At 45.8% G+C, this 23,868-nt stretch overlaps 1 protein-coding gene across 1 annotated transcript in view; it reads right to left on the bottom strand.

The window, feature by feature from the left end:
• LOC140404600 (scavenger receptor cysteine-rich domain-containing protein DMBT1-like) overlaps positions 1–23,868 on the bottom strand; it is a 243,460-nt gene that overhangs the window by 16,114 nt on the left and 203,478 nt on the right. Inside the window, exons 17-19 of the mRNA XM_072493200.1 lie at positions 20,096–20,410; positions 15,021–15,320; positions 3,178–3,492 (exon numbers count right to left, since the gene is read on the bottom strand). Of these exons, the coding sequence (XP_072349301.1) occupies positions 3,178–3,492; positions 15,021–15,320; positions 20,096–20,410 (930 nt within the window). The remainder of the gene's footprint in view (positions 1–3,177; positions 3,493–15,020; positions 15,321–20,095; positions 20,411–23,868) is intronic.

Here is a 23,868-nt window from a genome sequence, read left to right as displayed (position 1 = left end):
GTTTTCTTCGCTCTCTTTCTTCTGGCCTGTACCTTTTAATTTGCAGGGAGAGAACCAGAGAGCAGAGTATTACCTTTTCAAACTGTGTGTGCGTGTGTGTGTGTGTAGGGTGTGGGGGGGGGGGGGGGGGTGTGGGGGGGCTTAAGTTACTTCACAGAAAAGGTGTGACCTGATTGGCTGTTTGGGAATCTACACTAAATTTAACAAATTAAGCACTGATAAACTTATTAAACATAATTACTTAAGAACATAAGAACTAGGAACAGGAGTAGGCCATCTGGCCCCTCGAGCCTGCTCCGCCATTCAATGAGATCATGGCTGATCTTTGTGGACTCAGCTCCAATCTCCGGCGCGTACACCATATCCCCGAATCCCTTTATTCTTTCGAAAGGTATCTATATTTTTCTTAAAAACGTTTCAAGAAGGAACCTAAACTGCTTCACTGGGCATGGAATTCCAGAGATTCACAACCCTTTGGGTGAAGAAGTTCCTCCTAAACTCGGTCCTAAATCTACTTCTCATTATTTTGAGGCTATGCCCCCTAGTTCTGCTTTCCACGACCAGTGGAAACAACTTGCCCGCATCTATCCTATCTATTCCCTTCATAATTTTATATGTTTCAATAAGATCCCCCCGCATCCTTCTAAACTCTAATGAGTACATTCCCAGTCTACTCAACCTCTCGTCAGAATCAAATCCCCTCAAATCTGGGATCAACCTAGTGAATCTCCTCTGCACTCCCTCCAATGCCAATGCGTCCTTTGTCAGGAAGGAAATCTGTGGAAATAATTCCCACAGAACGCTGTGGAGACCATGTCACTGAGTGTCTCTAAGAAAGAGTTAGATAGGTTCTTTAATAATAAGACGAAACAACCGTTATCGGGGTGAGGCAGCAGAATAGGAATCAGAAACATATCAGCCATGATTCAATGGCCGGGCAGACTCTATGGGCCAAATGTCTCACGGTCATATGTGGGAGGGAAAATATTTGATCTATAATTATATGTGTTAATGTACGACTCTTGTATAAGCTCAAAGTAATCTGGCTGAGTTAACATGGATTTGTGCCAATGGAAATCCAGTGAACTTAGTTATTGGGACGATTTCAGGAACAAATATATGCTGTGGACGAAGGAGCACCGATGGATGCACTGTACTTAGATTTCTAGAAAGCATTTGCTGAAGTGCCGCATGTAAATATATTGCGAAGAATAACTTCCCATGCTCTCGAAGCTAACATTTGCGGATGACCAAAAGATTAGACCAAAGAGTGGACAAAAATGGGTATTTCTCTTGTTGTCAAAATGTAACGAGAGGCATAACAGTGGGATCAGTCCTGTGACTGAAACTGAGTACAATTTATATCAATGACTTGGATGAAGGGATGGAAGCAATATCCAGATGGCACAATGATTTATGGGAAAGCAAGTTCTGAAGAGGACGCAAGGAGGCTGGAAAAAGAAGCAGATCCCTTCATTGAGTGGACAAAGATCGAGCATGTGGGTTATAATCTTGGAAAATGCGACCCTGTCCATTGTGGCGGGAAGAGTAGAAGTTGAAGATTATTATCGAAATCTTGAGAGATAAGGGAGCTCTGAGGTGCACATATTGTGCGGGTGATCGTGTCATACATGTTTGTCCTGCAGGGACACAAATTAATTAAGCAAGCTAACGCAACGATATAATTTATGGCGAGGGGAATCGGATAGTTGGGCGGTAGGTTAATTATCGATTCTTTCTGGCACTGGTGAGGACATCTTTGGGGGTTGTGTACAATCTTTGAAACAATCCGTAAGGTCTCAATCATTCAGGAAAGATGCAAATATATTCAAAACAGTTGACAGCAGGTTTACTTATCTGCAAACGTTAGACAGGATGGGATTGTGTCCGCTGGAGTGTTTAGATGAGCAAGAGTTGACTGAATGGACACATATAGGCGGTAGAGAAAGCATGGATGTCGAGAGGATGTTCACTCTATTGGTAAATCTTAAGACGGGGATTAATGTTGCCCATTTAAGACGAGGATGTGGTGACTACTCTTTCTCTCGAGGTGCTGTAAGGGAATGAAGCGAAGCTAGGCTTGTTTTGCTCAGAACAGAAGAGGCTGAGAAGGGGACCTGATCGAGGTGCACATAAGTTCTCGGACCGTAGGTGGTAAATAACCTTTCCCATGAAAACGTATGGTTCAATAAGGAGGGGGCTCGATTTAAGGTAAGGGGCAGGGGATTTACAGAGAATTTGAGGAAATATTTTGCAAACGGGAGGTTAGTTCCAATTCGCAACTCATTGCCTGAAGGACTAGTCGAGGCGGGAACCATCACAATGTTTGAGAAACATTTCAATGTGGACTTGTAATGCAATAGCATACAAGGCTACGGAGTAATGCTGCAAAATAGGAACAGAACAAGTTGGTGCTTGATGGTAATAATAATAATCGTTTCTTGTCACAAGTAGGCTTCAATGAAGTTACTGTGAAAAGCCGGCGCCTGTTCGAAGAGGCTGGTACGGGAATTGAACCGGCGCTGCTGCCTTGTGTTGCTTTAAACGCCAGCTATTTAGCCTAGTGTGCTAAACCAGACCAATACTTGAACCGAAGGGCCTATTTTATGATGTATCTCACCATGATTCAGTGACTATGCTGCTTGACTCAAATTCCGTCGTGAAATATCGCCTCTGCTACTTTTGAACGTCCGGGATAATCTGTTGATGCGTTTTCAAGCGTCTCCAACAACAGAGACACAGAGGATTACCCAGATATTGTCCCAATGGAACAATCCCTGCTTGCCATTTTTCCTTCCCGAGTACCATATCCGGTATAGCTACTTGATTACTTGATCTGGTCAACTTGAAATGAGCAATGTTCTACTGCAGACGCCATAAGAATCCTAAATATATTTGTGACAATCTCTAATGTATCTATTTCTCTGTTGGTACTATCAGTATGAGAATGTCAGTAGGAACGTCCAGTGATTAGAATGTCCATGGAAATGTCCTTGTGACCCGCACGCGCTCTTTGAGTTAAGGTATAAACAATAAACAGAGTCTTCACCACCGCTTAACTTTGACCGGGTGAATCCCACTTTTAAACTCTTGCCTTTAAAACTGGAGTGGTGTAAACCTAAACGATAGTCTGCCAACTGCAAAGTCCGCCTTTCGAATGGCCGGATATCACATTACCTGGGTTGCAGATCACGCCCGCATCTTCCTGGTGGCCGCAGTTTTCCATGCCCCACCCTGAGAATGAGCAAGTCCAGAGAGCGTGCTCTGTCCCCCAGCAGGCCGCGTCATCCATCCAGATCTTCCCGGTTCCTTGTCCGAAGGCTGCGCTGCCGGGCGCCGACAGGGCTGCGCCGCAGCCAAGCTGCCTGCAGACCACTCTGGCGTCCAGTGTGTCCCAGCTGTCATCGCAGACCGTCCCCCATTCTCCGTTGTAGTAAACCTCCACTCTGCCGGAGCAGCGATGGGTGGCATTCACCAGCCGCACCTGCGGCCCTGAAATAAAAAAATAATTCTTACTCCTGCCTCAATCTCCCAATCTCCAGATGTTGATGGTCTCATGTCTCTGCTACCCTGTTGCTCCCGGGTTGGCGTGATGGTGGGTTTGGGAGGCGCTGCCGGAGGAGCCATGGCTAGTCGCAGAAATGCATCTTGTAGACAGTACACACGGCTGCTACTGTGGGACGGTGGTGGAGGGATTTGGATGGATGTGGAAACGAAACAGTGCTGCTTGGTCCAGGGTGGTGTTAAGCTTGTTGTGTATTGTTGGATCGGCACTCATCCAGGTAACTGGAGAGTGTTCCTGAATTGTGCATTGTTCCTGATGGTCAGGTGCAGAGGACACAGGAATTGAGCTGATCACCGCAGGACTCCGAGTATCTGATCTGCAGAAATTACAAGCCAGATATTTATCTTCGCTCCTTCATGGGGCTGTGGGGGTCACTGGCTGCGCCAGCATTTATTGACCATTCCCAAGTCCCCTTTAATTGGGCAAGGTCACGGCGGAGAGCACGAACAGTCAGTCATATTGCTGGAGGTCTGGCCTCACACGAGGGGCGAGAGCAGGAGAGGAAGGCATATTTACATCACTAAAAAACATTGTTATGCTGCAAATTTTGGGGCACAAAAGGACAATTTATCATGTTCAATCCATCAAACATGTACATCTTTGGACAAGAAGGTGCAGATTTATCATGGCGAATCCACCAAGCCGCCACATTTTTGAACGCAAAAGGACAATTTATCATTGTCCATCCACCTAACCTGCACATCCCTCAACACACATCCAACATTTATTACACCGAAACTGCCCAGCTTTGGACTCTAAGAGTGAAGTTCTGCATGGCCACTCCACCTGGCCTTATTACCTTTGGACCCCAATGGTCAATTTCAGCAAGGCCAATCCACCTAACCTGCACAACGTTGTGCACTGGAAAATATTAGGTCTGGCCCAAAAGTTAAAATTCTAAATTGGTGCAAGGCCAATTTTGATGTTTTTGGCAGGAACATTCAAAGGTTGATCTGGGGATTCTGTTTGAAGGCTCGTATGTGGGACGGTTTCACAACTGTGAACCAGGGCTGAGGGGAAGCACATTCGTCTTAGCCTGAAGGGCAAGTCAAGACGTCGGGAACCTCGGCTGACTCGGGATATTGAGGTCCTGGTTAAAATGAAGAACGAGGCACATGACATGCACAGGCAGCTGGATCCCTTGAAGAGTACAGACAATGTGGGAGTAGAGTTAAGAGAGAAATCAGGAGGGCAGAAAAGGGAAATAAGATTGCTTTGGCAGAAACGACAATGGAGAATCCAATGAGCTTCTACAGCTACATACATGGCAAACGAGTAACGAGGGAGAGAGCAGGACACTCTTTTGGATCTACAAGGCCATCTATGTGCGGTTCCACAGACGGGTGAGTTCCTAAATTTATATTTCTCATCGGTGCTAACTGTTGAGAAATGCATGGATGTTACAAAACTTAGGGAAATAAATAGTGATGTGTTGAGGAGTGTGCATATTACAGAGAAGCGGATGGTGGAAGTATTAAGGTGCCTGAAATCCGAGGGAGTTGAAGCAATTAAACCCAGGAAGTTGTGGGAGGCGAGGGAGAAAATTGCCGGTCCCCTGGCAGAGATATTTGAATCTTCGACAGCCACAGGTGAGGTTCCTGAAGATTGAAGGGGAGAAAATGGTGAGCCTTTGTTGAAGAAGGGCCGCAAGGAAAAACCTGGGCACTACAGACCGGTGAGCCTAACGCCTGTGGTGGATATGTTGTTTGAAGGTATTCTGCGAGACAGGATCTACAGGCATTTACAGAAACAAATACTGATGCGGGACAGTCAGAATGGCTTTGTGAGTGGAAAATCATGCCTGCCGAACTTTTGATGGGGTAATCAAGTGTGTAGATGAATGCAGTGTAGTCGAGGTTGTCTACATTGACTTTAGCAAGGGCTTTGGCAAGGTACCGCACGGAGTGTGCATAAATGCAAATCTCACGGGTTCTAGGGTGATGTAGCCAATTGGATACAAAATTGGCTTGACAACAGAAGACAAAGAGTGGTTGTAGAGGTTGGTTTTTCAAACTGGAGGTCTGTGGTCAGTGGTGTGTCTCAGGGATCAGTGTTGTGTCCACTGTTATTTGTGATTTATATTAATGATTTTGATGAGAATTTAGGAAGCATGGTTGGTAAGTTTGCAGATGTCAACAATATTGGTGGCATAGTTGACAGTGAAGAAGGATATCTTTGATTGCAACTGGATCTTGATCATTTGGCCAGTGAACCGACTCGAAAACAGCTTCTTTCCCACTGTCACCAGACTCTTAAATGACCCTCTTATCGACTGACCTCTTTAACACTACACCCTGTATTGTTCATCCGATGCCAGTGCTTATGTAGTTACATTGTATATGTTGTGTTGCCCTCTTATGTAGTTTCTTTTATTCCCTCTTCTTCCCATGCATTTAATGATCTGTTCAGCTGCTCGCAGAAAAATACTTTTCAGTGTACCTCTGTGCACATGATAATAAACAAATCCAATCCAATCCAGTGTGCCGATGAACGGCAGATGAAGTTTGATTTTGATCAATGTAAGGTGATGCATTCTGGCCGATCGAAGAGGAGGAGGACCTACTCAGTTTAGGGTAGGGAGTTGGGGAGAGTTCTAGAACAAAGAGGTCGAGGAGTTCAGATTCATAGTGCCTTCATGTGAGGTCATAGTTGGACAGGGTGGCGAAGAAGACATTCGGCATGCTTGGTTTCATTCGTCTGAATACGGAGGTTGAGAAATGTTGCTGAATTTGCACAAGACATTGCCACACTTGGAATACTGTGTACAGTTCTGGTCCCTGTCTTATAGAAATGATATTATAAAACTAGGAATAGTGCTGGAAATATTTACTCGGATGCAAAAGAGAATTGATGTTGTGAGTTATAATTAGAGGCTGGATAGACTGGAGCTTTTTTCCTTGGAGCGTAGGAGGCTTAGGGGTGATCTTACAGAGGTCTATAAAATAATGAGGGGCATAGATAAGGCAGAAAGACAGCATATTTCCCTGAAGGGAGGGGCATCTTAAACTAGAGGGCATTGGTTTAAGTTGGGATTGAAGAGAAACAAATGGGTCCCCAGGAGCAATTGTTTCACACAGAGGGTGGTGAGCATCTGGTATGAGCTGCCAGAGGCAGTAGTAGAGGCGGGCACAATTTTATCTTTTTAATAGCATTTAGACAGTTACATGGGCAAGATGGATATCGAGCGATATTGGTCTAATGTGGGCAATTCGGATTAGCTTAGTGGTAAAACATGAGTGGCATGGACAAGTTGGGCCGAAGGGCATGTTTGCCTGCTGTAAACCTAAATGACTCTCTGATTGTATTATGCACCAAACAGAGCGCATTCTCCATGCATAATACTTCGCTTCCCCAACACATGATATTTGTTTCGCATTGTTCATAACGTATAGCTTCCTTACTATGCAGAAGGAGGCCATCCAGCGCTGGGCGATTGCACCGTACCTCCGAAAGAATAGGCCCACTCCTACGTCCAGTCCACGTAAGTCAACGTAACCTACGGACACTAAGGGACAGGTTTCCATGGACTTTCGGCATTGACTGGACATCTTTGGACACTGATCCGCAATTATAACAAAGAACAACAAAGAACCAAGAAATGTACAGCACAGGAACAGGCCCTTCGGCCCTCCAAGCCCGTGCCGACCATGCTGCCCGACTAAACTACAATCTTCTACACTTCCTGGGTCCGTATCCCTCTATTCCCATCCTATTCATGTATTTGTCAAGATGCCCCTTAAATGTCACTATCGTCCCTGCTTCCACCACCTCCTCCGGTACCGAGTTCCAGGCACCCACTACCCTCTGCGTAAAAAACTTGCCTCGTACATCTACTCTAAACCTTGCCCCTCTCACCTTAAACATATGCCTCCTAGTAATTGACCCCTCTACCCTGGGGAAAAGCCTCTGACTATCCACTCTGTCTATGACCATCATAATTTTGTAGACCTCCATCAGGTCTCCCCTCAACCTCCTTCGTTCCAGTGAGAACAAACCGAGTTTATTCAACATCTCCTCATAGCTAATGCCCTCCATACCAGGCAACATTCTGGCAAATATCTTCTGCACCCTCTCTAAAGCTTCCACATTCTTCTGGTAGTGTGGCGACCAGAATTGAACACTAGACTCCAAGTGTGGCCTAACTAAGATTCTATACAGCTATAATGTGACCCATGCACATAATCTGCACATCTTTGGGCAGTAATGGGCAATTTTAGTTTGTACAATCCACCTAAGATGCATATCTTTGGACTGTGGGAGGAAACCTGCAAGTGCAAACTGGAAACAGTCACCCAATGTCTCAATTGTACCCGCGTGCCTGGCGCTATGAGACAACAGTGTGAGCTAAAAGGGCGACCGACTGACGTCCCCTTCAGAGGCTTCAGAACTCGAACTCATTCCTACATTTTCATTCTGCTTGGTTTTGCCAGACGCCTGTCTCTATTCTCATTATACATGTTTTGTTGCTTTGTGGCAGAAATATTCTTTATTCTGCGACTGACAAGGTCCCTCATGGTAGACTGGTACAAAAGCTGAAGTCACACGGGATCAGGGGTGAGCTGGCATGGTTGATACAGAACTGGCTACCTCATAGAAGGCAGAGAGTTGTAATAGAAGGGTGCTTCTCTAATTGGAGTGCTGTGGCTCGTGGTGTTCCGCAGGGATCAGGACTGTGAGCTTTGCTGTTCGTAGTATATATAAATGATTTGGAGGAAAATGCAACTGGTCTGATGAGTAAGTTTGCAGACGGCACAACGGTTGGGGGAATTGCGGATAGCGGTGCGGACTGTCAGAGGATACAGCAGGATTTAGATAATTTGGAGGCTTGGGCGGAGAGATTGCAGATGGAGTTTAATCCGGACAAATGTGAGGTAATGTATTTTGGAAGATCTAATTCAGGTAGGGAATATACAATGAATGGTAGAACCTCAAGAGTATTGAAAGTCAGAGAGATTTAGGTGCACAGGTCCACAGGTCACTGGAAGGGGCAACACGGGTGGAGAAGGTAGTCAGAAAGGCATACGGCATGCTTGCCTTCATTCGCTGGGGCGTTGATTATAAGAATTGGTAAGTCATTGCGCAGGTCAAGGAGACAGCCTGAGTGAGTGAGACAGAGAGAGTGAGAATTTGGTAGTTTGGTGCAGTGAGGTAACCAGGAAAGGTAAGTGGTTCATCTAATTCTGCTGTTTTTCAGTTAAAAGTGCAGTGTCGATCAGTGTCTGATTGGCTGAAGCTGCCCCCACCCTAATTGCTGAGAGGGAGATATCTGGCAGTCACCTCAGACCTGTTAAGGGGCACAAAGGTACACATTGTTTTCTTCTCTTTGAAGTTTTAGTGTGAGTCATCCTAAAGCCTGTATAAAAGACAGACAGAAAGCTCACATTAGTAAGCGTTGCGCAGGTCAAGGAGACACAGCCTGAGTGAGAGAGACACAGACCGAGTGAGAATTTGGTAATTTGGTGCAGTGAGGTAATTCGGTGAAGAGTGGGAGAAGGTGCTTTTTCCCCACTGTTTTGTTCTCTCTCTTTCTTCGGGCCTAATTTCGGGAGCCGTTCGGAGGAGGAGCAGTCTCTGCGAGTATAAGAACCTAACGGTAACTTCCTGTTTTCCAGTTTTTTTCCGAAAGTGACGTCAGAGGGAAGCTGTGATCTGATTGGTTGATAGCAAATCTGCCCATAATTTAAAAATACACAGCTAAACTCAGAAACTTAAATTAAACTAATTAATTAATTAGTGATGGCTGGTCAGGTGATGTGCTTGAGCTGCTTGATGTGGGAGCTGGCAGATCCCATTGCGAGCTGCAGCGACCACAGCTGCAGTAAGTGTTGGCTGCTCCGACACAGAGATGATGAGCTGGAGTCTGAGCTTCAAACACTGAGGCACATCCGGGAGGGGGAGACTTACCTGGACACTGTGTTTCAGGAGGCAGTCACACCGGTCAGAATAAGTAGTATAAAACCTGCCACTGGCCAGGGAAGCAGGGTGTGACTGCAAGTCAGGCAGATAAAGGGAACCAGCAGTCAGGAACTCAGGAGCCTCAGCCCTTGACTCTGTCCAACATGTTTGAGGCACTTGCTCTCTGTGCGGATGGCGAACAGGGATGCAGGAAGAATGAGTCAGCTGACCAAGGCACCATGGTTCAGCAGGCCATTCAATGGGAAGGAGTACATAGGCAAGTTGTAGTTGTAGGGGATCCTATTATCAGGGGGATATATAGTATCCTTTGTGAGCAGGATAAAGAGTCCCGCATGGTCTGTTGCCTGCCCGGTGCTAGGGTGCGGGGCATCCCTGACCGGCTTAAAGGATACTGGAGAGGGAGGGGGAGGATCCAGTTGTTGTGGTCCATGTCGGTACCAACAACATAGGCAAGTCTAGGAAAGAGGACCTGTTGAGAGATTATTAAGAGCTAGGATTCAAATTTGAAAACCGGTCCTCAAGGGTCATAATCTCCGGATTACTACCGAGCCATGTGCAAATTGGCATAGGGAGGCAAGAATAAGGGAAGTTAACACGTGGCTGAAAGATTTGTGTGGGAAAGAGTGTCCTTTTCATGGGACACTGGCATCAGTTTTCGGCACGGGGGCGGGGGGGGGGGGGGGGGGGATCTACACCGTTGGGATGGTCTCCACCTGAACCGAGCTGGCACCAGTGTTCTGGCAAAAAGAGTAAATAGGGTGGTCAATAGGACATTAAACTAAAGATTCGGGGGCGGGGGGAGGGAAAGTCAGGGAACCAAGAGGTGAAGTAATCATTGGGATGCGTAGCTGCTTAGGAATACAGAAAAGCAAGAAAAGACAAAACTCAGGAGAGGTTGGGATAGTCCCCATCCCACAAAATATGACACAGTATATGGAAAGGCTCAGTAAACCAAGGTCCACAACACTTAAGATAATGAATGGCTGAGAAAGGGTGAATGTAGGGAAGTTGTTTCCATTAGCAGGGGAGAGTAGGACCCGGGGGCACAGCCTTAGAATAAAATGAGTCACTTTAGAACAGAGATGAGGAGACATTTCTTCAGCCAGCGAGTGGTGGGTCTGTGGAATTCATTGCCACAGAGTGCGGTGGAGGCCGTGACGTTGAGTGTCTTTAAGACAGAAGTTGATAAAGTCTTGATTTCTCGAGGAATTAAGGGCTATGGAGAGAGAGCGGGTAAATGGAGTTGAAATCAGCCATGATTGAATCGTGGAGTGGACTGGATTGGCCGAATGGCCTTACTTCCGCTCCTATGTCTTATGGTCTTGCTTAGAGAAAAAAAAGGACGGTCAGTAGAGAATTAAAGGTGCTATATTTAAATGTGCGCAGTGTACGGAACAAGGTAGATGAGCTTGTGGCCCAGATTGTGACTGGCAGGTATGATGTGAGAGGCATCACAGAGACATGGTTGCAGGGGGTTCAGGACTGGCATTTAAACATCCAGGGATTCACAACCTATCGAAAAGACAGAGAGGTGGGCAGAGGGGGCGGGTGTTGCCTTGTTAATTAGGAATTAAATTAATTCAAGAGCACTAAACGACATAGGGTCAGATGATGTGGAGTCTGTGTGGGGAGAGTTGAGGAACCACTAAGGCAAAAAAAACATAATGTGAGTGTGGTACAGGCCTCCTAACAGTGGTCAGGACAGGGGGCTCAAAATGCACCACGAAATAGAAAGTGCATGTCAGAAAGGCAAGATCTCAGTGGTCATGGGGGACTTCAATATGCAGGTGGAATGGGTAAATAATGCTGCCAATGGACCCAAGGAAAGGGAATTCAAGGAATGTTTATAGGAGGGCTTTTTGGAACAGCTTGTGATGGAGCCCACGAGGGAACAGGCCATTCTGGGCTTAATGTAATATAATGAGCCAGACTTGATTAAAGATCTTAAAGTAAGGGAGCACTTAGGAGGCAGTGATCATAATATGGTAGAATTCAATCTCCAATTTGAAAGAAAGAAGGTAGAATCAGATGTAAAGGTGTTCCAGTTAAATAAAGGGAACTACAGGGGCATGAGGGAGGAACTGACGAAAATCGACTGGGAGCAGAGCCTAGTGGGAAAGGCAGTAGAACAGCAGTGGCAGGAGTTTCTGGGAGTAATTGAGGACACAGCAAAGAGGTTCATCCCAAAGAAAAGAAAGGTTATCAGAGGGGGGATTAGGCAGCCATCGCTGACAAAGGAAGTTATGGAATGCATCAAAGCAAAACAGAAAGCCTATAATGTGGCAAAGAGTAGTGCGAAGTCAGAAGATTGGCAAGGCAACAAAAGCAAACAAAGGTTAACAAAGTGCGAAATAAGGAAAGAGAGGATCAAATATGAATGTAGGCTAGCCAGTAACATTAGGAATGATAGTAAAAGTTTCTTTAAATACATTAAAAACAAACGGTAGGCAAAAGTTGACATTGGGCCGCTCCAAAATGACACTGATAATTTTGTGATGGGAGACAAGGAAATAGCTGAGGAACTAAATATGTACTTTGAGTCAGTCTTCACAGTAAAAGACATGAGTAATATCCCAACCATTCCGGACAGTCAGGGGGCAGAGTCGAATATAGTAGCCATCACAAAGGAGAAATGATAGAGAAACTAAGAGGTCAAAAAATTGATAAATCCCCGGGCCCAGGTGGGCTACATCCTAGAGTTCTAAAGGAGGTAGCTGAAGAAATAGTGGAGGCGTTAGTTATGATCGTTCAAAAGTCACTGGAGTCAGGGAAAGCCACAGAGGATCGGAAAATCGCTGTTGCAACCGCCCTGTTCAAGAAGGGAACAAGGAAAAAGAAAAGAAGGCCAATTAGCCTAACCTCGGTTGTTGGCAAGATTCTACAATCCATTGTTAAGGATGAGATTTCCAAATTCTTGTAAGTGCAAGGTCGGATTAGGACAATTAAGCATGGATTTAGTAAGGGGAGGTCGTGCCTGACTAACCTGTTAGAGTTCTTTGCAGAGATAACAAATAGGTTAGCCCAAGGAGAGCCAATGGATGTTATCTATCTTGACTTCCAAAAGGCCTTTGATAAGGTGCCTCACGGGAGACTGCTGAGTAAAATAAGGGCCCACGGTATTCGAGGCAAGGTACTAACATGGTTTGACGATTTGCTGTCAGGCAGAAGGCAGAGAGTTGGGATAAAAGGTTATTTTTCGGAATGGCAACCGGTGACTCGTGGTGTCCCGCAGGGTTCAGTGTTGGGGCCACAGCTGTTCTCTTTATATATTAACGATCTAGATGATGGGACTGGGGGCATTCTGGCTAAGTTTGCCGATGATACAAAGATAGGTGGAGGGGCAGGTAGTATGGAGGATGTGGAGAAGCTGCAGAAATATTTAGACAGTTTAGGAGAGTGGTCCAAGAAATGGCTGATGAAATTCAACGTGGGCAAGTGCGAGGTCTTGCATTTTGGAAAAAAAAATGGAGGCATGGACTATTTTCTAAACGGTGTCACAATTCATAATTCTGATGTGCAAAGGGACTTGGGTGTCCTAGTCCAGGATTCTTTAAAGGTAAACTTGCAGGCTGAGTCCGTAATTAAGAAAACAAATGCAATGTTGTCATTCATCTCAAGAGGCTTGGAATATAAAAGCAGGGATGTACTTCTGAAGCTTTATAAAGCATTAGTTAGGCCCCATTTAGAATACTGTGAGCAATTTTGGGCCCCACACCTCAGGAAGGACATACTGGCACTGGAGCGGGTCCAGCGGAGTTTCACACGGATGATCCCAGGAATGTTAGGCCTAAAATTCGATGAACGTCTGAGGATCCTGGGATTATATTCATTGGAGTTTAGGAGGTTTAGGGGAGATCTAATAGAAACTTACAAGATAATGAATGGCTTAGATAGGGTGGACGTAGGGAAGTTGTTTCCATTAGCAGGGGAGAATAGGACCCGGGGGCACAGCCTGAGAATAAAAGGGAGTCACTTTAGAACAGAGATGAGGAGACATTTCTGCAGCCAGAGAGTGGTGAGTCTGTGGAATCCATTGCCACAGAGGGCGGTGGAGGCCGGGACGTTGAGTGTCTTTAAGACAGAAGTTGATAAATTCTTGATTTCTCGAGGAATTAAGGGCTATGGAGAGAGAGCGGGTAAATGGAGTTGAAATCAGCCATGATTAAATGGTGGAGTGGACACGATGGGCCGAATGGCCTTACTTCCGCTCCTATGTCTTATGGTCTTATGGTCTTATGGTCATGTTGCAGCTGTATAGAACCTTAGTTAGGCCACTCTTGGAGTATCGTGTTCAATTCTGGTCGCCACACTGCCAGAAGGATGTGGAGGCTTTAGAGAGGGTGCAGAAGAGATTTACAAGGATGTTGCCTGGTATGGAGCGCATTAGCTATGGGCAGCGATTGAATCAATTCGGTTTGTTCTCACTGGAACGACGGAGGCTGAGGGGCGACCTGATAGAGGTGTACACAATTATGAGGGTCATAGACAGAGTGGATAGTCAGAGGCCTTTGCGCAGGGTAGAGGGGTCAATTGCTAGGGGGCATAGGTTTAAGGGGCGAGGGGCAAGGTTTAGAGGAGATGTTCGAGGCACGGTTTTTTTGCACAGAGGGTAGTGGGTGCCTATAACTCGTTGCCGGAGACGGACGATAGTGACATTTGAGGGGCATCTTGACAAATACATGAATAGAATGGGAATAGAGGGATACGGACCCAGGAAGTGTGGAAGGTTTTAGCTTAGACGAGCAGTATGGTCTGCACAGGTTTGTATGGTCGAAGTGCCTGTTCCTGTGCTGTACTTTTTTTTGTTCTTTGTTCTAACACTTGCTCTAATTGATGGTGACATGTAACAGAAATCGAATGTCATTAATTGCATACCAATCTTTTTTTAACGCCTTCCATGTGACATGGGAATCGCCGGCTGGACAAAAATTCATTTCCCATCCTAATTGTCCCTTGAAGGGGGGCAGGTTATGAGTCCTAACATATTGCTGTATGAGTCCAGAGACAGATGTAGGACAGATCAGGTAAGTATGGCCAATTTCCTTCCTTTCAGGATATTGGTGAAGCAGATAGATTGTGCACGTCAATCGATAATCGTCTCGCTGTCATCGTTAGACCTTTAATCATTGAGGTATATTCAATTCAAATTGCAGCAGCCATGGTGAAATTCGAACCTGGGTTCCCAGTGTATTAACCAGGGTTGTGCTAATCACCAATCCAAAGGCATGGGCTCAAATTCAGGGAAGGAAATCTACTGCTTTTACCAGGCCCTGGCAGACATATGTCTCCAAACACACTACAACAGGCTTCACCATTAACTGTGCTCGACAATGACTGAGTCAAGCCATTCCGTGCAAGGTTAACCGAGGATGGACTGCACTCTGCTGGCTTGGTCACTGCCCTGAAGCAATGAGGCAGTATGTGCACCGAAATCCATCCATTCCTTGTGCCCTGCATTGATTTCGCTCATCTTCAAGATGCACGAACTTCATCACACCTTCCCAAAGTCTCAGCAAGTACAAACTACACGGCCACTTACATATCACACGGATTTGCACAGCCTCGCTCGCTGTGAAATAAATCCAGACCCCGGACACATCCCTTTCATAGAGGCAGCTGTAATTTCCTCCGCTATTAGCGTTTAGATTGCTGAGAGCAAATGTTACAGCAATCTCGCTGGGACTGAGCACCTTTGCTGCAGTGGCATTTGAGTCTTTCATCAATTTGAATCGACCCTCCACGTAATCATTCGGAGTTGTGCAGGTGAACCTGATAGAACCTCCGGCCACGTGTACCAGAATATCAGGATCCTGAGTGATGGTGGGTCGCTCCAATACATCTGAAATGAACACGACATTGTATTGTTACGCCAATTAGCAACTGCAGAAATATTCATCTCTGTAAATCTCCATTCACGATGCTCAATTGTAATAGTTAGACAATCAGTTCGACCGTATAAAAACTCTCATTCTTCAAAGTATTATTCAGGCGAGCAAATCAATTGTCAAATTTCGTTAAGATACCACGTGAATCTTTTCGTACGGGAGGGAGACTGAAACCGCCAAACTACAGGCCCGGTGGCACACACATGTGCTCACAAGATGCACATCGCGAATCAATAGCTTATCATGTGAGTAGAAGCTGAGGGCATCACGGTGGCACAGTGGTTAGAACTGCTCCATCGCTGGTCAGGGACCCGGATTAATTGCGGCCTCCGGTGACTGTGTGGAGTTTGCACGTTCTCCCCTTTCTGCGTGGGCTTCCCACAGTCCAAAGATGGGCACGTTAGGTGGATTGGCCCCTAAGTGTCAAAAGGTTAGGTGGGGTTATTGGGTTACCTGGACAGGGTGGAGCTGTGGGCCTAGGCTGGTGCAGACTCAATGGGGCGAACGACATATTTCTGCCCCGTAGGCTTTCTATGTCTCTGGGTCACGAATTTAGGAGGTTGAGGGGCTATATCATTGCCACGTAAAGAATATTGAGATAGCTGGATCAGCTAACGTGGAGAAGATGCTTCAACTGATAGGAGAGACAGGAACACGAGGACACAGCCTTATACTGAAGGGACACTCCTTTACAACTAAGATGAGGAGGATATTTCTTCAGACAGAGGGTGGTGAATCGCTGGACATCTTTGCCGCAGAAGGCTACGGAGGCCAAGTCACTGAGTGTCTTTAATACAGCGATAGATAGGTTATTCATTAATATTGGGAACTAGTGGTTATGAGGCTGAGAAATATATCACTCAGGATCGAAAGGCGGAGCAGACTCTTAAAGATTAGCCACTCTTATACATGATGGTCTTATGTGGTGGGGAAAATGTTGGAAGCTATTATGAAGTATTTTAAAGTAACATTCTTCCATGAGCACCAAGTAAGCCAACGTGGATTTGGGCCAAACTAAATCTTCACAAAATACACGATGAGGCTTTATGTCATTTAAGATGACGAGCAATGCCTTTCAATCAGGGGCTGGACCTGGAATAAAACAGCAGCAACGGGGTAAGTTGCCAAATAAATAGTGCTTCGGATTTTTTTATTTGAAAGATATGGGGTGATTATTTCATGATCACCTTTTTGGGGCTCAAAACATTCTTGAACTGAGGTCAAACAAGCTCCTCTTAACAAGATTGGAGTTCATGTCACTATTGCTAATTGTCCTCCCCTCCAACATCGCCCTGAGCTAATGTGGATAGATTTCGCAATCTCTCTGATCACTCAATGAACATGCCTGGCCGGTGTCTTTTCGCATGTCAAGGAGACACAGCCGGAGTGAGACATATCCAGAGTGGGAATTTGGAACTTGGTAATTTGGTGCAGTGAGGTAATTCGGTGCAGAGTGGGGGAAGGTACTTTTCCCCTAATGTTTTCTTCTCTCTCTCTTTCTTCTGGCCTGTAACTTTTAATTGGCAGGGAGAGATCCAGAGAGCACCTGAGAGCCTCGGAAGGTAAGTAAGTGAATTTTCTCCATTTTTTCATTGTATTACCTTTTCAAACTGTGTGTGTGTGTGTGTGGGGGGGGGGGGGGGGGGGGATGGGGGGGGGGGTTAAGTTACTTCACAGAAAAGGTGTGACCTGATTGGCTGTTTGGGAATCTACACTAAATTTAACAAATTAAGCACTGACAAACTTATTAAACATAATTACTTAAGAAAATAAGAACTCGGAACAGGGGTAGGCCATCTGGCCCCTCGTGCCTGCTCCGCCATTCAGTGAGATCATGGCTGATCTTTGTGGACTCAGCTCCACTCTCCGGCGCGTACACCATATCCCCGAATCCCTTTATTCTTTAGAAAGGTATCTATATTTTTCTTAAAATCGTTTAAAGAAGGAACCTAAACTGCTTCACTGGGCAAGGAATTCCAGAGATTCACAACCTTTTGGGTGAAGAAGTTCCTCCTAAACTCGGTCCTAAATCTACTTCCCATTATTTTGAGGCTATGTCCCCTAGTTCTGCTTTCCACGACCAGTGGAAACAACTTGCCCGCATCTATCCTATCTATTCCCGTCATAATTTTATATGTTTCAATAAGATCCCCCCCCCCCCCCCCCCCCCCCCCCCCCCCCCCCCCCCCCCCCCCCCCCGCAATCTTCTAAGCTCCAACGAGTAGAGTCCCAGTCTACTCAACCTTTCGCATAATCTAATCCCGTCAACTCTGGGATCAACCTACTGAATCTCCTCTGCACTCCCTCCAATGCCAATGTGTCCTTTGTCAGGAAGGAAATCTGTGGAAATACTTCCCGCAGAACGCTGTGGAGACCATGTCACTGAGTGTTTCTAAGAAAGAGTTACATAGGTTCTTTGATAATAAGACGAAACAACCGATACCGGGGTGAGGCAGCAGAAAAGGAATCAGAAACATATTAGCCATGATTCAATGGCCGGGCAGACTCCATGGGCCAAATGTCTCACGGTCATATGTGGGAGGGAAAATATTTGATCTATAATTATATCTGTTAATGTACAACTCTTGTATAAGCTAAAAGTAATCTGGCTGAGTTAACATGGATTTGTGCCAATGAAAATCCAGTGAACTTAGTTGTTGGGACGATTTCAGGAACTAATATATGCTGTGGACGAAGGAGCACCGATGGATGCACTGTACTTAGATTTCTAGAAGGCATTTGCTGACGTGCCGTGTGTAAATATATTGCCAAGAATAACTTTCCATGCTCTCGAAGCTAACATTTGGGGATGACTAAATGATTAGACCAAAGAGTGGACAAAAATTGGTATTTCTCTTGTTGTCAAAATGTAACGAGAGGCATAACAGTGGGATCAGTCCTGTGACTGAAACTGAGTACAATTTATATCAATGACTTGGATGAAGCGATGGAAGCAATATCCAGATGGCACAAAGATTTATGGGAAAGCAAGTTCTGAAGAGGACGCAAGGAGCCTGGAAAAAGAAGCAGATCCCTTCAGTGAGTGGACAAAGATCTAGCATGTGGGTTATACCCTCGGGAAATGCGACCCTGTCCATTGTGGCGGGAAGAGTAGAAGTTGAAGCTTATTATCGAAATCTTGAGAGATAAGGGAGCTCTGAGGTGCACAGAGTGTGCGGGTGATCGTGTCATACATGTTTGTCCTGCAGGGACACAAATTAATTAAGAAAGCTAACGCAACGATATAATTTATGGCGAGGGGAAAACGGGTAGTTGGGCGGTAGGTTATTTATCGATTCTTTCTGGCACTGGTGAGGACATATTTGGGGGTTGTGTACAATCCTTGAAACAATCCGTAAGATCTCAATCATTCAGGAAAGATGCAAATACATTCAAAACAGTTGACAGCAGGTTTACTTATCGGCAAACGTTAGACAGGATGGGATTGTGTCCGCTGGAATGTTTAGATGAGCAAGAGTTGACTGAATGGACACATATAGGCGATAGAGAAAGCATGGATGTCGAGAGGATGTTCACTCTATTGGTAAATCTTAAACAGGGGGATTAATGTTGCCCATTTAAGACGAGGATGTGGTGACTACTCTTTCTCTCGAGGTGCTGTAAGGGAATGAAGCGAAGCTAGGATTGTTTTGCTGAGAGCAGAAGAGGCTGAGAAGGGGACCTGATCGGGGTGCACAAAAGTTCTCGGACCGTAGGTGGGAAACAACCTTTCCCATGAGAACGTATGGTTCAATAAGCAGGGGGCTCGATTTAAGGAAAGGGGCAGGAGATTTACAGAGAATTTGAGGAAATATTTTGCAAACGGGAGGTTAGTTCCAATTCGCAACTCATTGCCTGAAGGACTAGTAGAGGCGGGAACTTGCAATGCAATAGCATACAAGGCTACGGAGTAAGGCTGCAAAATAGGACTAGAACAAGTTGGTGCTTGATGGTAATAATAATAATCGTTTCTTGTCACAAGTAGGCTTCAATGAAGTTACTGTTAAAAGCCCCTAGTCGCCACATTGCGGCGCCTGTTCGAGGAGGCTGGTACGGGAATTGAACCGGCGCTGCTGCCTTGTTTTGCATTAAACGCCAGCTATTTAGCCTAGTGTGCTAAACCAAACCAATACTTGAACCGAAGGGCCTATTTTATGCTGTATCTCACCATGATTCAGTGACTATGCTGCTTGACTCAAATTCCGTCGTGGAATATCGCGCCTGCTACTCTTGAATGTCCGGGAAAATCTGTTGATGCGTTTTCAAGCGTCTCCAACAACAGAGACACAGAGGATTACCCAGATATGGTCCCAATGGAACAATCCCTGCTTGCCATTTTTCCGTCCCGAGTACCATATCCGGTATAGCTACTTGATTACTTGATCATGTCAACTTGAAATGAGCAATGTTCTCCTGCAGACGCCGTACGAATCCTAAACATATTTGTGACAATTTCTAATGTATCTATTTCTCTGTTGGTACTATCGGTATGAGAATGTCAGTAGGAATTTACAGTGATTAGAATGTCCATGGAAACATCCTTGTGACCCGCACGCGCTCTTTGAGTTAAGGTATAAAAGTCAGACAATAAACAGAGTCTTCACCACCGCTTAACTTTGACCGGAATCCCACATTTAAACTCTTGCCTTTAAAACCTGAGCGCTGTAAAACTAAACGATAGTCTCCCAACTGCGAAGTCCGCCTTTCGAATGGCCGGATATCACATTACCTGGGTTGCAGATCACGCCCGCATCTTCCTGGTGGCCGCAGTTTTCCATGCCCCACCCTGAGAATGAGCAAGTCCAGAGAGCGTGCTCTGTCCCCCCGCAGGCCGTGTCATCCATCCAGATCTTCCCGGTGCCTTGTCCGAAGGCTGCGCTGCCGGGCGCCGACAGGGCTGCACCACAGCCAAGCTGCCTGCAGACCACTCTGGCGTCCAGTGTGTCCCAGCTGTCATCGCAGACCGTCCCCCATTCTCCGTTGTAGTAAACCTCCACTCTGCCGGAGCAGCGATGGGTGGCATTCACCAGCCGCACCTGCGGCCCTGAAATAAAAAAAAAATTCTTACTCCTGCCTCAATCTCCCAATCTCCAGATGTTGATGGTCTCATGTCTCATGGCGAGTCGCAGAAATGCATCTTGTCGATGGTACACACGGCTGCTATTGTGGGACGGTGGAGGAGGGATTTGGATGGATGTGGAAACGAAACAATGCTGCTTGGTCCTGGGTGGTGTTAAGCGTGTTGTGTATTGTTGGATCGGCACTCATCCAGGTAACTGGAGAGTGTTCATGAATTGTGCATTGTTCCTGATGGTCAGGTGCAGAGGACACAGTAATTGAGCTGATTACCGCAGGATTCCGAGTATCTGATCTGCAGAAATTACAAGCCAGATATTTATCTTCGCTCCTTCATGGGTCTGTGGATGTCACTGGCTGCGCCAGCATTTATTGACCATTCCCAAGTCCGCTTTAATTGGGCAAGGTCACTGCGGAGAGCAGTCAGTCATCTTTCTGGAGGTCTGGCCTCACACGAGGGGCTAGAGCAGGTGAGGAAGGCATATTTACTTCACTGAAAAACATCGTTAAGCTGCAAATTTTGGGGCACAAAAGGACAATTTATCATGTTCAATCCATCAAACATGTACATCTTTGGACAAGAAGGTGCAGATTTATCATGGCGAATCCACCAAGCCGCCACATTTTTGAACGCAAAAGGGCAATTTATCATTGTCCATCCACCTAACCTGCACATCCCTCAACACACATCCAACATTTATTCCACCAAACCTGCCCAGCTTTGGACTCTAAGAGTGAAATTCAGCATGGCTTTATTACCTTTGGGCCCCAATGGTCAATTTCAGCAAGGCCAATCCACCTAAGCTGCACAACGTTTGACACTGGAGAATATTAGGTCTGGCCCAAAAGTTAAAATTCTAAATTGGTGGAACATTCAAAGGTTTCACAACTGTGAACCAAGGCTGAGGGGAAGCACATTCGTCTTAGCCTGAAGGGCAAGTCAAGACGGAGGGAACCTCGGCCGACTCGGGATATTGAGGTCCTGGTTAAAATGAAGAACGAGGCACATGACATGCACAGGCAGCTGGATCCCTTGAAGAGTACAGACAATGTGGGAGTAGAGTTAAGAGAGAAATCAGGAGGGCAGAAAAGGGAAATAAGATTGATTTGGCAGAAACGACAATGGAGAATCCAATGAGCTTCTACAGCTACATACATGGCAAACGAGTAAGGAGGGAGAGAGCAGGACGTCTTTTGGATCTACAAGGTCATCTATGTGCGGTTCCACAGATGGGTGAGTTCCTAAATTGATATTTCTCATCGGTACTGACTGTTGAGAAATGCATGGATGTTACAGAACTTAAGGAAATAAATAGTGATGTGTTGAGGAGTGTGCATATTACAAAGAAGCGGATGGTGGAAGTATTATGGTGCCTTAAATCCCAGGGATTTGATGAAATTAAACCCAGGAAGTTGTGGGAGGAGAGGGAGAAAATTGCCGGTCCTCTGGCAGAGATTTTTGAATCTTGGAAAGCGACAGGTGAGGTTCCTGAAGATTGAAGGGGAGAAAATGGTGAGCCTTTGTTGAAGAAGGGCCGCAAGGAAAAACCTGGGCACTACAGACCGGTGAGCCTAATGTCTGTGGTGGATATGTTGTTTGAAGGTATTCTGCGAGACAGGATCTACAGGCATTTAAAGAAACATATACTGATGAGGGACGGTCAGAATGGCTTTGTGAGTGGAAAATCATGCCTGCCGAACTTGATTAAGTTCTTTTGATGGGGTAATCAAGAGTGTAGATGAATGCATTGCAGTCGAGGTTGTCTACATTGACTTTTGCAAGGGCTTTGACAAGGTACCGCACGGAGTGTGCATAAATGCAAATCTCACGGGTTCCAGGGTGATGTAGCCAATTGGATACAAAATTGGCTTGACAACAGAAGACAAAGAGTGGTTGTAGAGGTTGGTTTTTCAAACTGGAGGCCTGTGGTCAGTGGTGTGTCTCAGGGATCAGTGTTGTGTCCACTGTTATTTGTGATTTATATTAATGATTTTGATGAGAGTTTAGGAAGCATGGTTGGTTAGTTTGCAGATGTCAACAATATTGGTGGCATAGTTGACAGTGAAGAAGGATATCTTGGATTGCAACTGGATCTTGATCATTTGGCCAGTGAACAGACTCGATAACAGCTTATTTGCCACTGTCAACAGACTCTTAAATGACCCTCTTATGGACTGACCTCTTTAACACTACACCCTGTCTACATTGACTTTTGCAAGGGCTTTGACAAGGTACCGAACGGAGTGTGCATAATAGCAAATCTCACGGGTTCCTAAATTTTCGTCAAAATCATTAATATAAATCACAAATAAATGTCACTATCGTCCCTGCTTCCACCACCTCCTCCGGTAGCGAGTTCCAAGCACCCACTACCCTCTGCGTAAAAAACTTGCCTCGTACAGCTACTCTAAACCTTGCCCCTCTCACTTTAAACCTATGCCCCCTAGTAATTGACCCCTCTATTTGGAGAAAAACCTCTGACTATCCACTCTGTCTATGCCCCTCATAATTTTGTATACCTCTATCAGGTCTCCCCTCAACCTCCTTCATTCCAGTGAGAACAAACCGAGTTTATTCAACCTCTCCTCAAAGCTAATTTCCTCCATACCAGGCAACATTCTGGTAAATATCTTCTGCACCCTCTCTAAAGCTTCCACATCCTTCTGGTAGTGTGGCGACCAGAATTGAACACTATACTCCAAGTGTGGCCTAACTAAGATTCTATACAGCTATAATATGACCCATGCACATAATCTGCACATCTTTGGGCAGTAATGGGCAATTCTAGTTTGTACAATCCACCTAAGATGCAGATCTTTGGACTGTGGGAGGAAACCTGCAAGTGCAAACTGGAAACAGTCACCCAATGTCGGAATTATACCCGCCTGCCTGGCGCTGTGAGACAACAGTGTGAGCTAAGATGGCGCCCGAGTGACGTCCACTTTAGAGGCTTCAGAACTCGAACTCATTCCTACATTTTCATTCTGCTTGGTTTTGCCAGACGCCTGTCTCTATTCTCATTATACATGTTTTGTTGCTTTGGGGCAGAACTATTCTTTATTCTGCGACTGACAAGGTCCCTCATGGTTGACTGGAACAAAAGCTGAAGTCACACGGGATCAGGGGTGAGCTGGCAAGGTTGATACAGAACTGGCTACCTCATAGAAGGCAGAGAGTTGTAATAGAAGGGTGCTTCTCTAATTGGAGGGTTGTGGCTCGTGGTGTTCCGCAGGGATCAGGACTGTGAGCTTTGCTGTTCGTAGTATATATAAATGATTTGGAGGAAAATGCAACTGGTCTGATGAGTAAGTTTGCAGACGGCACAAGGGTTGGTGGAATTGCGGATAGCGGTGAAGGCTGTCAGAGGATACAGCAGGATTTACATAATTTGGAGGCGTGGGCGGAGAGATGGCAGATGGAGTTTA

This window comes from Scyliorhinus torazame, chromosome 31 (genome assembly GCF_047496885.1).
Source record: "Scyliorhinus torazame isolate Kashiwa2021f chromosome 31, sScyTor2.1, whole genome shotgun sequence".
Classification (NCBI taxonomy): domain Eukaryota; kingdom Metazoa; phylum Chordata; class Chondrichthyes; order Carcharhiniformes; family Scyliorhinidae; genus Scyliorhinus; species Scyliorhinus torazame.
Note: the sequence above shows the minus strand (reverse complement) of the source record. Positions and strands in the feature narration are given on the sequence as shown.